The 14,299-nt window shown below is 37.0% G+C and overlaps 1 protein-coding gene across 8 annotated transcripts in view; it reads right to left on the bottom strand.

The window, feature by feature from the left end:
• Positions 1–14,299, bottom strand: part of FOXP2 (forkhead box P2) — a 116,216-nt gene that overhangs the window by 34,186 nt on the left and 67,731 nt on the right. For 4 of the 8 annotated variants that reach the window (XM_053463006.1, XM_053463007.1, XM_053463002.1 and 1 more), the window contains 5 exons: positions 13,261–13,398; positions 11,171–11,347; positions 8,424–8,580; positions 7,868–8,081; positions 5,920–6,024 (listed from right to left, as the gene is read on the bottom strand). In XM_053463006.1, the coding sequence (XP_053318981.1) occupies positions 5,920–6,024; positions 7,868–8,081; positions 8,424–8,580; positions 11,171–11,347; positions 13,261–13,398 (791 nt within the window). Of the gene's footprint in view, positions 1–5,919; positions 6,025–7,867; positions 8,082–8,423; positions 8,581–11,170; positions 11,366–13,260; positions 13,399–14,299 lie in introns of all 8 variants that reach the window. The other 4 variants (XM_053463000.1, XM_053462999.1, XM_053463001.1 and 1 more) reach the window with 2 other exon arrangements.

Here is a 14,299-nt window from a genome sequence, read left to right as displayed (position 1 = left end):
TGTTTATATTTTAGTAGTACATGCTTGTCATATATTTAGAGGACAGAAAAAAAAATGTTTGCATTTAACCGCTCAAGTGTTCATATTCAATTTATCTATACGGCTTTCATTAGAATAGAGAGACTGTAGGGTATAATAATAGTCAGTGAGGTTTTGTCTTGATTGAATTTTTCAGAGGAACACAAAAGAACCTTGCCATTAAAATAGTCCTTTATTCTCCCGCACGAAGGCGAAAGGTTTTTAAAGTGTTGTGATGTTCAGTAATGAGCCTCTATCTAAAATATCATTGGTGACAAACTCACAAAGCACTTTTCGAGGACACATAGTTATGAAATGCCAGAGCTGCCACTTTCTTTCCTGTAATTATAGGCTAGCTTGCAGCCCTTCAATGATCATTTATAGAACAGCCTCCAGTGGATTACCGAGAACTTGAAAAACACATACATACCTCCGCCACATCTCCCTTCCACGTTCCTTGCTATTGTTTACCAGTGATATGTAAAATAATAGAGCCTATTCACTCCGCTACTTAATTATGCCAATCAAAGTGCAGAAATGGCGCAGGGTACAAATGAAATGCAGGCAGATTAAATAAATAGGTCTGGCAATGATGTGAAATTATACATTTATATACTTAAGATTAGTTCATGTCAAAAGTATTCTCTTTTTAAGACTTTAGACGCTGCCCAGGTACCGCACCTCGCTCTTAACAATTCTCTACGATTTATACATGCGGAAGAAAAAAATATATAATAATATTGAAAAATGAGGATTTTCGGATGTTTTTTTCTGAGTCGGAATCTAATTGCTGCTTCAAAATGCATATGCAAAGGGACATTTTCATTAATCATTTAATCATGTACCTTGCTGGAAGTTGGAACTAATGTTGCAAATACCCTTTTCATGTGAATGCACTATAATGCTATTGTATGCATTTGATATATTGCATATGTCATGAATTATAGCTGCTTCAAAGGGACTAAATGGGTTGTTATCCTTCAAGATGCTTATTACAAAACCTTTATCATTTTTTCTCCCCCCCCCCCTTATTGCCAGTTCTATTTCACAGCTTTCCACAAGCCACCGATAACACGCACTCCCGTAATGGCAAAGGTCTGTAAATTACCCACGCACACGCTAACACCATTTCTCACAGACCTGCTCTTCTGCTGCTGGTCTGCTAACAAGACGATTACACACAAATTACTGAACGTCTATGAAATATTTAAATGCACGCTACTTTACTATGCATTAATAAGAGCAAAGAACGCTATGGAATTCTGGTTAGATCCACTCCCTAATGTCCCCTAATGAGCCTCTTACTGTGACTGCAGTTCAAACAGAAAGGTGAAAGGGAAAAAAAAAAATGCAAAAGGGTGCATTCTGAAAGGCAGCAAGAACAAATATTGTTCGAGACGCTTCTAATTTATGGGTCACTTTATGGGTATATTGATTTTTGTTTTCAAAATGGAATAAATGATGTGGTTGACTGGTATTCTTTAAAAAAAGAAATAAAACCCGCATGAGTCTGTGCTAGGACTTAGCCTCGTATACACAGCGTGTAAATGCGAAGCGTTTTCTTTCAGCAGATAATAGAATAAAAATAAAAAAGGCAGACGTAACAGGACATCGCGGAGCCCCTGGACTGTACAGTCGCTTACTTAAAGATGAAAACACCTTCGAAAATGCGTTTGCCTGTTTTCATCAGTAGAAATCAAAATTCATTTCAGCTGATGTCATTTAAAGCTAAAGAAGAATGACACCAGATTATAGGGACGTCCGCAGAGGTTTATCGAAACGGGTTTCGCGCAGGCTGATGCCGTCCTTGTCTCTAGACTGAAAGCTCTTGTGCCTTTCTTGATCATGTGTCTAATTGGGATTAAGGGATTTTGTATGTTTAAATATTCTGCAATAATAGGTAGTACTTTGATTTTGATGTTCTAGAGCACCTGCCGCATTGGAACACACAGTTATACATTTTCGGGATTAAATCAATGACATTCTTAACAAAGTCAAAAGACAATAAACTTGCTGAATGTTCTCGGCCGGTGTTGTATATCATTGATTTAACTGTAGCTAGGTCATGTTTCATTATCTTCAATAACTATTAACTAGGCTATTTTCCCTTTAATTATTAAAGGCCCCTCCGACAAATCCCTTGCTCTGAAAGAGTTAGCCGTGTTTGCCTTTTGCTAATAACAATAGCAGAACAGCTAACGTGCCATCGTTGATTTATTCTTCTACCATCATTGGTGTTTGCAGTCTTTTCTGTAGCATTCTTATATTACGCAACATGGGCAACCACTTGGGTTTCTTAAAGAGTATTACTGACTTGTGGCTATCTTCAGTAAAGGAGTAAACAAAACTATAAGTTCTTCTGAAAATTAATTAAAACCCTGCAAAAGCTCCTTTCGAGATTATACAAATGTGAGCTTTCCTAGAAGCAACAAGCTGTTTAACTGTTTAAGTGCAAGGGATCAATGGTAATGCCCTGCTTCACTCTATGTGGGCACCTTAAGGGTTAAAGGTAGACTCAGGAGACTTTGAATGTTAAACACCGTTCCACACTAACCTGCAATAGAGTAGTAAATGGAGCTGCTACTTTAAGTGATTTAAACGGCTTGTTTAAGTGGTGTAAATGGCCTCTTTACCTTCTCCGCTGCAGCAATGGGACCATTCATCATGTTAGGGAAGTGTAAGAAGCTACAGAAGGCCAGCTTGCTGGGGATGCAGTTTGTATCCTTTTGTGTACTAAGAGTGTTCCTGAAACATTTTCTTTTCATGTGCAGTAGTTCATCCACTGTTCAATGATGCTGCTCTATACCACTCAAGGAAACTACGCAGGGAAGACATGATGTGAGTTATGACTGCTGGCTAATTTGAACGACGAGACCTTTTCTGCAGTTCTTACAGTCAGATTAAGTCTTGGATAAAATGATGTCAACTTGGGTTTATTCCTAAATATAATATTTGCGTTATTGATTATTTCATCGATATTTAGAAAACACATGATTAGACTACAACTTTTTTTGTCACTACCAATTCCATTTGGATTTATATATAAAAAATAATTCTGGTGCAAAGCATTAAAAGTGATACTATGACCATAACATCCAATGGAACGTTCTTGATGACACTTGACAGCGCCACTTTTACTGTTTTGCCCCAGACTTGCTCTTTATATAGTAGTTATGTTAACAGCCTGTGTCCTCCCCATTTTATTTTACAAAAGTCCTAGTTAATATTTTTTGGCCCGCCTGCTTCTTTATTGTAATCATCTTTAATGTAAATTATCCATGCAAGGCTATAGAGACATACTATTGTCAAGCATGGTACTGATCAAAGACCCTGATTCCGTTTCATACATGCAAGCTTTCATGAATTCATATAGAAGAACTGCTACATTGTCTGTCTCAAAATCAGGATTTTCCTTCTTTTTTTGCCCTAACTTAATCTGGAATGGTACTCGTGAACCTTTCAGGTGACAGTTTTGGCATACCTGCGTCTCTTTAACCGCACAATTTTACGAAATCTGGCTAAGTACACCACTAATATAATTATAATAAAAAAAAGTAAACTGCATTTAAACCAAAAGTTGGATCTGTATGTAATTAAAGTTATTTATTTTGGCAGCTAATCTTACTAGTAAACTAGTATAAGTTTATTATCTCACATTTCTCCCTAATTAAGAAAACCTGGTTTAGAAACGATTAATGTCTGGAAAGGCAAGGCTTCCTCTGGTGACACTTAGGAATGAAGTGTTTACCTAAAACTACATAGTCACAAGGGTTACTACCGAACTGATATTTCACAGTAAATAAATAATACTAATGATACTAATAACGACAGGCTTCCTATGGAAGAGAAGCGCGTAGTTTTGTTCCAGCGCTCACAAGCCAAGTAACCTAATGACTTTCTTGGAATCACTCATACATTTAGAGAATTAACTACAGAAGCCTTCACAGACCAGCCAGGTGACCCCACCAGATGACAAAACCAACAGCTGAAATCCACATGAGACAAAAACAATGGAGACTGACATTGACCTTAAATCTTGAGACAAAACGAAGCATCAGATTCTTTTTAAGACTTTAGTAAAGTATAGGAGGACTTGGTGTGAAACAGGTATCCTTGAAGGATGTATAAATCAGTATAAATAAACTGGAAAGCAATGCACACCAAGAAACTACTGCACAAATAGATGTCTGGTATAGTTGGAGGACTGGCCCATACTTTGGAGCAACTCACACATGCCAACAAAAATGTCAGTAGCAAAAATATAAAGACGGTGAAGATTTCTGTGAAATGTGAATAATAACCCTTTCCTTCTAGATGGATTGTCGAGGGTACCAAAAGCACAGCTGCCCCACACCAGTTCCAACATACACTACATGATTCATTATGAAAAAAATCTTAACCTTGTCAAGAAAGAGACAATACAAGCTTTCCTGCACATGAGGATATCCATTGCCACATGCTATATATTAATATGTTTCTTTACATTACATACACATCTTGTTTTAATCCCAAATATAAAAAAGTTTTCCTTTTGTCATACTTCACAGTTCCTGACTCTTTGTCCTCTGCAAATGAAACGACTCACGAGACAAACAAATGCCGATTTTTAAAAACAACGTCTAAAAAGCGCAACCCACCATACTCTGGTGCGGTTATTGTATCCATTTCTTACATTCTCTACTTTAGGTGTCTCTGCCCTATACACTACAGAAACTCTACCATTTGTAAACACATCTTTTTGATGTTTCTGCCAACATCCTGGCAACAAAGCAGTGCCATTTCAAATAAGCTAATTAACTTAATTGTTGATGAAGCATGAAACAGTTCATTCACCCTGTTAACCGCACCATGACAACACAAGATCTTCAGCCTGTGAATTTACTCATCTATGAAAAACAAACAAAAAAAAATCTGGCAGTTCATTTATATGTGTTTATTCCAATGTTTTTTTTTTGTCTTTTATCCACAAACACAAGATGATGTTAGGACCAAAATACAACAAGAGAATCATAATGGTAATAAAAGTAATGTGCCCTTATTAGAATAAAGCAACATTTTGGTAATCTAATTCATTGCACAAGCTAAAACAATTGACCAGAGCATCTTACATGGGCCTTAAAAGATGCAAATGCAGTTAGTGAAGCCTTTTTACTGGTCACAATAGGAATATGTTACAATAAACGACTTGGCACCAGACCTTTGGGCCTAGGATACAACGCATACATTCCTATATCAGGTACAGATTGCAGAAAATGGGCAACCTTGGCCCAGCAACTCTGCTTCCGTTGTGAAGAGCTCCTGCCTGTATGAGATAAGACATCTCTTAACCCCTTCAGGACCGACGTTGGCAAACTGCGTCTTCCCTTGAAGACCACAGTTTTTTTGTAAACATTTAAATTCCGTGCTCGTGATTCGCTTCAAAGCGATCACGTGCACGGAATTGAGGGGGAGTGGCTGCTACGGATCGCTGGGGACACCCAGCGGTCAGTAGCAGCCGCCCCTCGCGATCCCAGCGTTCCTAGCGACGCTGGATCACGCATCATCTATGACGTGCCTGGTACGTCCCGGTCTGCCGGTGACCTTTGACCAGGAAGTACCAGGTATGTCTTGAAGGGGTTAAATAATATCTTGACCTGCGCCGATAACTTTACATTTTAAACTGGGTACAGTCAGAACATTAGTAGGCCTTGCTCATGTAATGTATATGCAGAAATAGGGTGGCAGGGAAGCTGATTTAAAGTTGTATAGCCATCTTTAAAAAAAAAAATGCAATTGACATCTCGAATGGAAATCATCGAAATCATCTTGGAAATACAAAGTACAAACAACAAAACCAGTACCAAACCATACATGCTTGCTAGGTAACCATTACAATTTGAAATATGAATGTAGAAAACCTACTTTAAAAACTGTCCAAAGTCTTCACAAATGCTTTCACAGCCTGGCCACTTACAGACGCCATGGCCATAAAGGGTATGCGAAGCCCCAGTATCTTCATGTGACGAGCTGAAGGAAGAAGAACATAGCATCAGATTAATCTCAAAAGCCATAATCGTTGGCGGCTGCTAGCGCCTGTCAGGTTACGATCACTGACAAACAGGTCAAAACAGGTCAATTCAGCGCAGAGCAGTCAGAAAAATTTAATCGTTCTATTGAATAGTTGAACTGCCAAGGCAGGATGATGTTCCAATTAGAGAAGAACTACAGCCAAAGATGGCTCCTAATAAAGGATGAAAAAATGACTACAAAACATTGTATGGTAATTTTGACATATGACCCCGCTACAGCATTAGTCTACAACTTTACATCAAAATATAAAACCAAATAAAATCACAGGACAATCCAGGGTCTCCTATACACCACAAATAAACAGCTTTGACTTTCTAGATAGAATTAAAAAAAGTAAACATAGGTTAGAAACAAAAACATATACAAAAAAAAAAATATTTTGCAAATGCTTGTAATATTTGGAAACTTTTAATATTTTTCTGGACATTAGAAGACCAGACAGAAAACTAAAATCATTCCTAATGCTTCTACTCTAGTCACTGAAATGTTGGATGATGGAAAACATTTTTGACTGAATTTGTTATGTTTTTCATAAAACATATTTTGCACCTATCAAGCGTATGCGTCTCAAATCCCATTCGTTTACTGAGGTTATTTCTTGTTCTGTATTATCAAATATGACCTGGCATAACGTCTTGTCCAGTTGCAGCATTGCCATTTCCAAGCCTTCTGACACATATGGAACCGCGGTGTAAACTACCTGATGTTCTTTAATGTCCTGTATTTAATGAATCGGTGATGGTTTTACAAACAGCCGCTTTGTGTTTGTTTGTGCACTGTTAAACTACTAATTCCCAAAAGCGATGTCAGTTATAATGCCTTGTAAGTTGGCTGTCGGGATTCTCATTTTTAAGTCCCACAACAATAAAATGCGGAATCTGAGTAAAATGCCACATAATAGAATTATTATTCATATAATAATAGTGACTGGCTTGTTTCGTCAGTGGCGTTGGATGTTATCTAAATCACTATTGCCGCTGTGTTGAAGTTGGACAGGTCAGTGCAGATTTTATGCCTGGCTTTCCCTAGCTGGAGGGAAGAGGAGGAGTACGAGCTGTACCCGTTATGGAAGCAGGGGGTCCTTCTGCACATTTGGGAGGCTCTATGTCTCTGGAGGGTGACTCAGCCTGACAAATGTGGCTTGGCTAAGGCTGTTCTATGGCTGCGAGCGATATATATGCCATTGATTTATGGTTTGAAAATATTTGACTAAAATAAACCGCTCTTTAATCTATTAATCAAAAAAAAAATATTTGTAACTTAAAAGATATTTTTAAATGAAAAGCACAGAAGGGGACATGTGAATTAAAATACATTGTATGGAACCTTAACTTCAAAGAGGAAAAAAAAATCATAGAACCATATAATCTTATCTGATTTTCAACTTCTTACAGAATATACCTTAGAACCTTTTCGAATTTATGTTAAACCACTTGACACTTAGAATAATTCAAAAAGTATTAGCGTAATGGTGTTTTTTTGTTAATGTGATTGACCATTTAATTGAATGCTGTCCTATGACGCATTTCTGTCTGTATAGGGTAAAGAAATATCCTCCCGTAGCCGGCTTTACATAAGTAATTATTTTATGCTATGATTGTCAGAGGACAGAAATCAAAACAAAGGTAAGATTATCTCCACTTATGTAACTTCTCACAGGAAGATCAAAATAAACATTCTTGATAAACATGCATATTACTAATTATATCAGCTGGTTTCCCTGGTAAATGATTACTTCTCGCAAAACAGCCTGGCAACGTCAAGCACTCGTTACAATTACCTATCTCGTCTTGCGTTTAGAACTGCAGACTGTCCATTCACTAAAGAATGATGCGTTATTGGTGGTGATGCTTTGGAAGTGGTGGAGGAGGTAGTAGAAGAGGAATTATTGGTAGTGAGGTCTAGCCCTCCGTGTTTAATGCCATTGTCTTCAATACTGTGAACGCCAGTCACCTCCTTCCATAACTGCTGGATCTCAGCAGGACTTAAACCCGCTGTAACATCAAACAGAATAACATTAAGGTCTGACTTTCAATTGATTTACAGTGTTGATTATCAATTATTATATGCAGAACAATAAATGATGATATAGGTTCCTTTAGGTTCTAAAGGATATCAAACAGGAACACACACTCTTTTTATGTTTAAGCTGATTATTTTATATCATATACACACACACACACACACGTTTTCAACAATTATTTCGAGAATTCAGAATTTACGAAGCAAGAATACTAAGGAAATATCACCCACAACCTAAAGCACAAAAAAACTTGATTTATTGGCGAAGTCATCAGGTCTTTTATCATTCTGATTAAGGTAGGTGCCGCTCTTACCTTGTGGCAGGGGCTGGACCGGAAGAGCAGACTGGCTGGGCGGGATGGAGATAAGTCCCTGCCGCTGTAAGTTCAGAAGATGCTGCTGCTGCTGTAATTGCTGCATTTGTAGGAGCTGCTGCTGGAAGACAAGCTGTTGGGCTGCTAACTGCTGCTGCTAATGAAAAAATAACAAAACAAAAAGACAAAACAGCCATTAATGTGAAAATGTGTAAGTACGTTACATTTCTTACATATCGTTCACGGTTGTCATTCAGGTTTATTTATAAGATGTAAGAAGTTTTGGAGTTTGGATCTCACAGGCACAGTTCCAGATAGAAGAGAAGTACGTTGCAATGTGAAAGGATCAATCCCTAATAAACACCTGTAAAAGCAGCTCTTGTGCTAGCAATCCAATGGGGCTGCACTGCATATTTAAAACTACATTACCAAAAGTATAATTCAGATAAAAAAAAAAAAAAAATTATACATTGTTGGATGGCACATACAATATTTGAAAGTAACAACAGCCAGGCTAATAGAACATAGGTTATAATGAGTTTGACTGCAATCAACCGACTATTGAAGGGTTTAATATCTCTGCAACAAATGATGCCGTTTTTCTAATGGAAAGGCAACCCTTCTGTATGTATGGGCAAATGTGTTAAGTAAGCTACATACATTAGGACTGGACTACACACGCAGGTGGTATGAAATCTGTGTCGACATATCACAGCAGCTTGTCCTACAGGCTACACAGCAAAGTCATGAAAGTGGTCTCTAGTGATCTATTAGTAAATTAGGACGTAGTATTTCAATAGCCTGTTAGTTCTGTCTTCTTTCAAACTTGTTCAGAATACATTTAACCAGAACACGATTCAAGGGAGAAAAGTGCCCTATTAGAAAAAGTAAAAGTTCCAATTTTGTGAGGCATTACAAGACAAACTAGAATTCTCTGGGCTCGGGAGAATAGGAGATGGCAGTCACACTTCAGAAAAAGACAAGCTGCTGTAGGAGACCTTTCCTTTTTAGTTTGGGGAAAAGAGAAACTTCTGATGCACTCACTGGAAAACAGACTGCATAATGGAGCAAGTCATGTGGATTGCCCAAAGCCTCAGGAGAAATAAGGGAGCAATTTCTATGCTGTAGTTGATGGCTGTCTGAAATTCTATTCACAAATCCAAACAGAAACAAAGCCTCGGGAGGTCAGAACGGTTTCCTGTAGGTTTGCATAATGGGCAGCTTAAAGACAATGTCTACAATACCTGCTGATCAATTTAACTACTTCTGCATGTTATATCAGCATTATGTTTATATTTGATGCAGACTGCCGACAAGTGCATGATGGGCCAGAGAAGCCAGTTTGTCAGCTTGATTTATGAGCACATCAAACTGTAACTTTCTATTCGCCAGCCCAAATCTCCAGTAGCAGTTCATTAATCAGGGGCCCTTGACTTTGAAATTTATGCTCAACCATTTTGAACAATAAGCCAACTTTGCATGCTCCTTGACCTGTATCATAAAGGAGAAAAAAACACGCACAAGAATGCTTTAATACGTTTTAAATATTCTTTACAAATGACAGTAACGAAAAACACAACTATTTATCAGATGGGAACATCTTGAAGCAATCATCTAGATCAGAAGGGAAAGTTACATATGCAAATATCCTATTCTAAAAAAATGTGACAGCACAGCCGACAACTGCCCATACTGAATTTTTAAGCAATGTCATTGCATTTCCTCATTTCTTAAAATTGTGTAAGAAAACCACGTGGCACCCTGTCCATGCCAATCGGCACAGCGGGTGAGCTGCTCCAACTCCACCACTTAGTCATTTAGGCCCATGCCAAAATCTTTATGGACACTTGCAAGAACTTTCATATTATCAACTATACCTGGGCCAAAGACTTAAAGTGTTAATATGCAAAAATGGTGAAACAAATAAGGAGCAACCTCACAGAAACCCACACAGTTATAACTTAGTCGAATATTAACCTAATTGAGCTGCTCACCAAAGGACTGTTTCACTTATGCTCCCGGCCATAAGTGTTTATTTTGTTTAAACACCACATTCTGTCAGGTCCGCTAGACTCCTTGACTCCTTAACGGTATTCTCTAAAGCGATATCTAGACTAAGGTGAGACTGTTACGTTTGTTATCTTTGAGGATACAACAATTTCTTTTTTGAAAATGGTCCAAAAAACAAATGCTACCTATTTATGAGGACATGTTGCTATGAACCTAGATGGATCTGCCATGAGTGGAGACATGCTGATTTCACTTTATTCTTGCACAACTACTGAAGATCTGACTTGTTAGGGGGCATCCCTTTATGACAAAATCGATCATATGCTGGGACTTTCTTTTATTTAATGCTTTTTCACCTGCAAATTTTTTGCAAACCACCTTGAGCTTTTTTTTTGTGTTCTATTACATATTATGGACAGACGACCAATTCTGCATATATAGTAATTTATTTCTAGGTTAGGGACAGATGATTCTTACTTGATTCTTGACTGATTTAATTGATATAAATATATCATGAATATTCTATAATCTAATTACAATGTTTGAGTACATACACATTGAGATGTCCCCCAAACAAATATTAACACACAAGATACTGGATCTATAACATATATTAGACTTCATAGTATATAGAGTAGGCAGCTCAATTAGAGGGTATGACTGACCCCCTCACCTTAAAAAGGAGAAGTTATATATCTTTATACATTTTTAAATATCATGCAGACCAATGTACACACCTCTTTTGCTTGCTTTCCTGGGTGGGACTGTGGTGGTTGCTGCTGTGGCTGCTGCTGTTGTGGCTGTTGCTGCTGTTGTTGTTGCTGCTGTTGCTGTTGTTGCTGCTGTTGCTGCTGCTGCAAAAGCTGAAGATGTAACTGTTCTTGCTGTTTCTTGTAAAACTCTTGTAGTTGTTGCTGAATAAACCATTTTGACTTTAATAAATAAAGGCAAAATTTCATGTATTACAAATTTCCTAAACTTTTCTACACTGGAACTCGTAAGAAAGTCAAGTGACGTGTTTTTAAAAAAAGGGCATAAAAAATCAATATGGAATTTTAGAAAATGTATTCCAGTAATTAGTCCTATTCTAACTTCTTAGAAAAGAAAATTGGATAGCCTCTGATATGGTGTGTTCTATTAAACTAATATTAACTAAACAATACTACATTATGACTTGTACCATGTATACATGGTATTAACAACATCAAAGCATGGATCATCAGGAATAGCTTGTTTCAAACATCTATTTACATTTTTTTATATCCATCTTTGGGTTTTGGGCAGATAAATGACCTCAAGGTAATCAGCTCTGGACTGCACTATCATGATATCAACACATAGTTCCCCATGCACCCCATTTCAACCCAATTAAAGTGGTAGTTTGACAAAAAAAGACATTTTGTAGACCTCCTTAAAGCATAACATTGGTGTTCTTTTAGTCAATAAAACAGTGTAATTTTGATGTGGTAAGCAATTATCTCTGTGGAATAGAGCACTTTTTTGATGACACATATTTTGTTAGAAAGTTAACATGTCACCAATCATGATGCAATTGGTTTCAGCGTTCTCTATTTGGTCATCGTACTGGCCATGTTCGTCCGCTGTATGTTTGAACCTGCATATCTTTCTTGGTGTATATCACATGCTTGCTCATTCTTAGTGTACCCTTCTCACATCCTCAAGTTGTTTGTCTTTCTCGAGACAGGAATCCTCTCACTATGCTCTTGAAAGGATGAGAAAGGGTAGGAAACTTAGAGTGTAGGTGAGCAAAGAATGTCAGTACCTACTCTTCTGTTAACAAAAAAGCAGTAAAGGGAACTTCCTTTCTCCTAAAGATCAAGAAGGGATTATCTCTTGTGCTGGCTTTTGTAGCATCACTGGGTCAAGAGGAAGTCCTATATACCTTCGAGAAAAGGCAGATGTGAACCCTACACATAAGTAGGAGGCTATTTTTGTATAATAGAGCTCACCGTATTGGGAATAGCATGGTTGTTATCCATACCATTATATCCCCTAGCATACATTTGACAGGATCTAACACTTGTGGTGTCTCTGAATCCCAAAATGAGCGATGTGATGGAGGTTATAGTGAATTAGGTGACTTTTACCCCGTGAGTTAAAGTAGTTTGTGTCATTATTAATGGCAGGATTGAATGCGTGCATAAACACACAAATAAAATTTAAAGGACTATTCTTCAACCTGATGCTATTAGTTTTAGAGTTTCGAGACACTCAACGACTTTACAGAAACTAAAGAAAAATGCAATTTGTGATTTAGAAATGTCAACAGCGAAACTACCCGCACAAATCACACCATAGGAACCCAGAGCCGCCGGTTATATAATTTTCAAATTCAAGGGAAAAAAATAAATCTATTTTTACTTCAACTTCAGCTACTTGACTTTTCTACTACACATAAATTAGCTGCTCATAAATCTACACTTCAATACTTTAATGCTTTAATATAAAAATCATATCTATTACTTCTCTGCTTAGTAAAAAAAAAAAAAGCTGCAAAACCCTATAACCGCCTTTTTTTCCCTCCTGTTATGACTAAAACAAGTGGTAACGTGTTATGTACCGTGAAACAACAATCTTCCGCAACTCTCTTTTTGACACTTCTTGTGCTTTGACAAGTCTGAAAATGTAATGTTCTGTTTCAGATGACAATGTAAACAATAATTTGACAGTGCATTATTTTGTGTGTGTGTGATATACGCTGCTGTAAAAGGTGAAGATGAGATAAATGTGACAGGAGGTTTATGCAATGGCAACATGCGAGTACTCTTGATAAAATTAACCGTTTAAGGCAGGTAACCAACATTACCTGTTGTAACATAACCGCTTGCTGTTGCTGGAGAAGTGCTTGGAGCTGCTGCGGAGACAATACTTGCTGTTGAAGTATCTGCTGCATTTGCTGAGGAGTTATCACCTGGGGAGTCATCATGGCCACTGAAACAGGCACCTGCCATTAAACGAGAAAAACAGATCATTAGCAAGCTCAGTTTAAATCCATTGATTTCTTATGTGTGTATGGATCCTGAGCCATTGACAGGTCTTTAGACTCACACACCGTCCCTGCTTTTCTCTGCAATCCATCTAATCGTGGGAGCTTGAAACAGGACCACAGTGTGTCGAATAAGAAGCTACTGAATTACATTATGTTGTACTAGATTCTCTGCGGATGGTATCAAAAAATATGAGCACGTGATGTCAAGGAGCAATGCTTATTTCCTTCAGAAAAAGGTCCCCATCTCATTCATTTGTGTTCACATGAGCTACAAAAACTGCTTAATGTAGATGATTTAAAGAGTCTTTAAATATGCTTTACATAAATTAAACACAGCCTCTTATCTTGTGCCGGGGGTGGGGCCGAAGCATAAATACAGAGAAATTGAAGTTGTACATAACACACACCTATATATATATATATATATATATATATATATATATATATATATACACATATATATACCTGTAAATGCATTAAGTTACTCAAGTGTATGGGATATAAATATATCTATATCTAAATATATATATATATATATATATACACACATACACAAATTATATATAGATCTATATATCTGTCTATATATATATATATATATATATATATAGATATATAGATAGATATATAGATCTATATATATATATATATATATATATATGAGAGATCATAAAAAGTATTGTTTAATAATATTGCTATTATGTTAGAGACACAATCTATAATTTCACTCATTAAGACTAGGAGCCCTACAGTAAAAGCTACTTCTACATTTTTTTCTGCTTCTTTCTCATCTACTAGCCCCATTCATTACTGCTAAACAATTTCATACTTTAGGAAGAGAAGAAAATAAAAAAAA

The sequence above is a fragment of the Spea bombifrons genome, chromosome 4 (assembly GCF_027358695.1).
Source record: "Spea bombifrons isolate aSpeBom1 chromosome 4, aSpeBom1.2.pri, whole genome shotgun sequence".
In the NCBI taxonomy this organism is placed as follows: Eukaryota; Metazoa; Chordata; class Amphibia; order Anura; family Pelobatidae; genus Spea; species Spea bombifrons.
The sequence above is the reverse complement of the archived record's forward strand: the minus strand, read 5'-3'. Positions and strand labels throughout refer to the sequence as shown.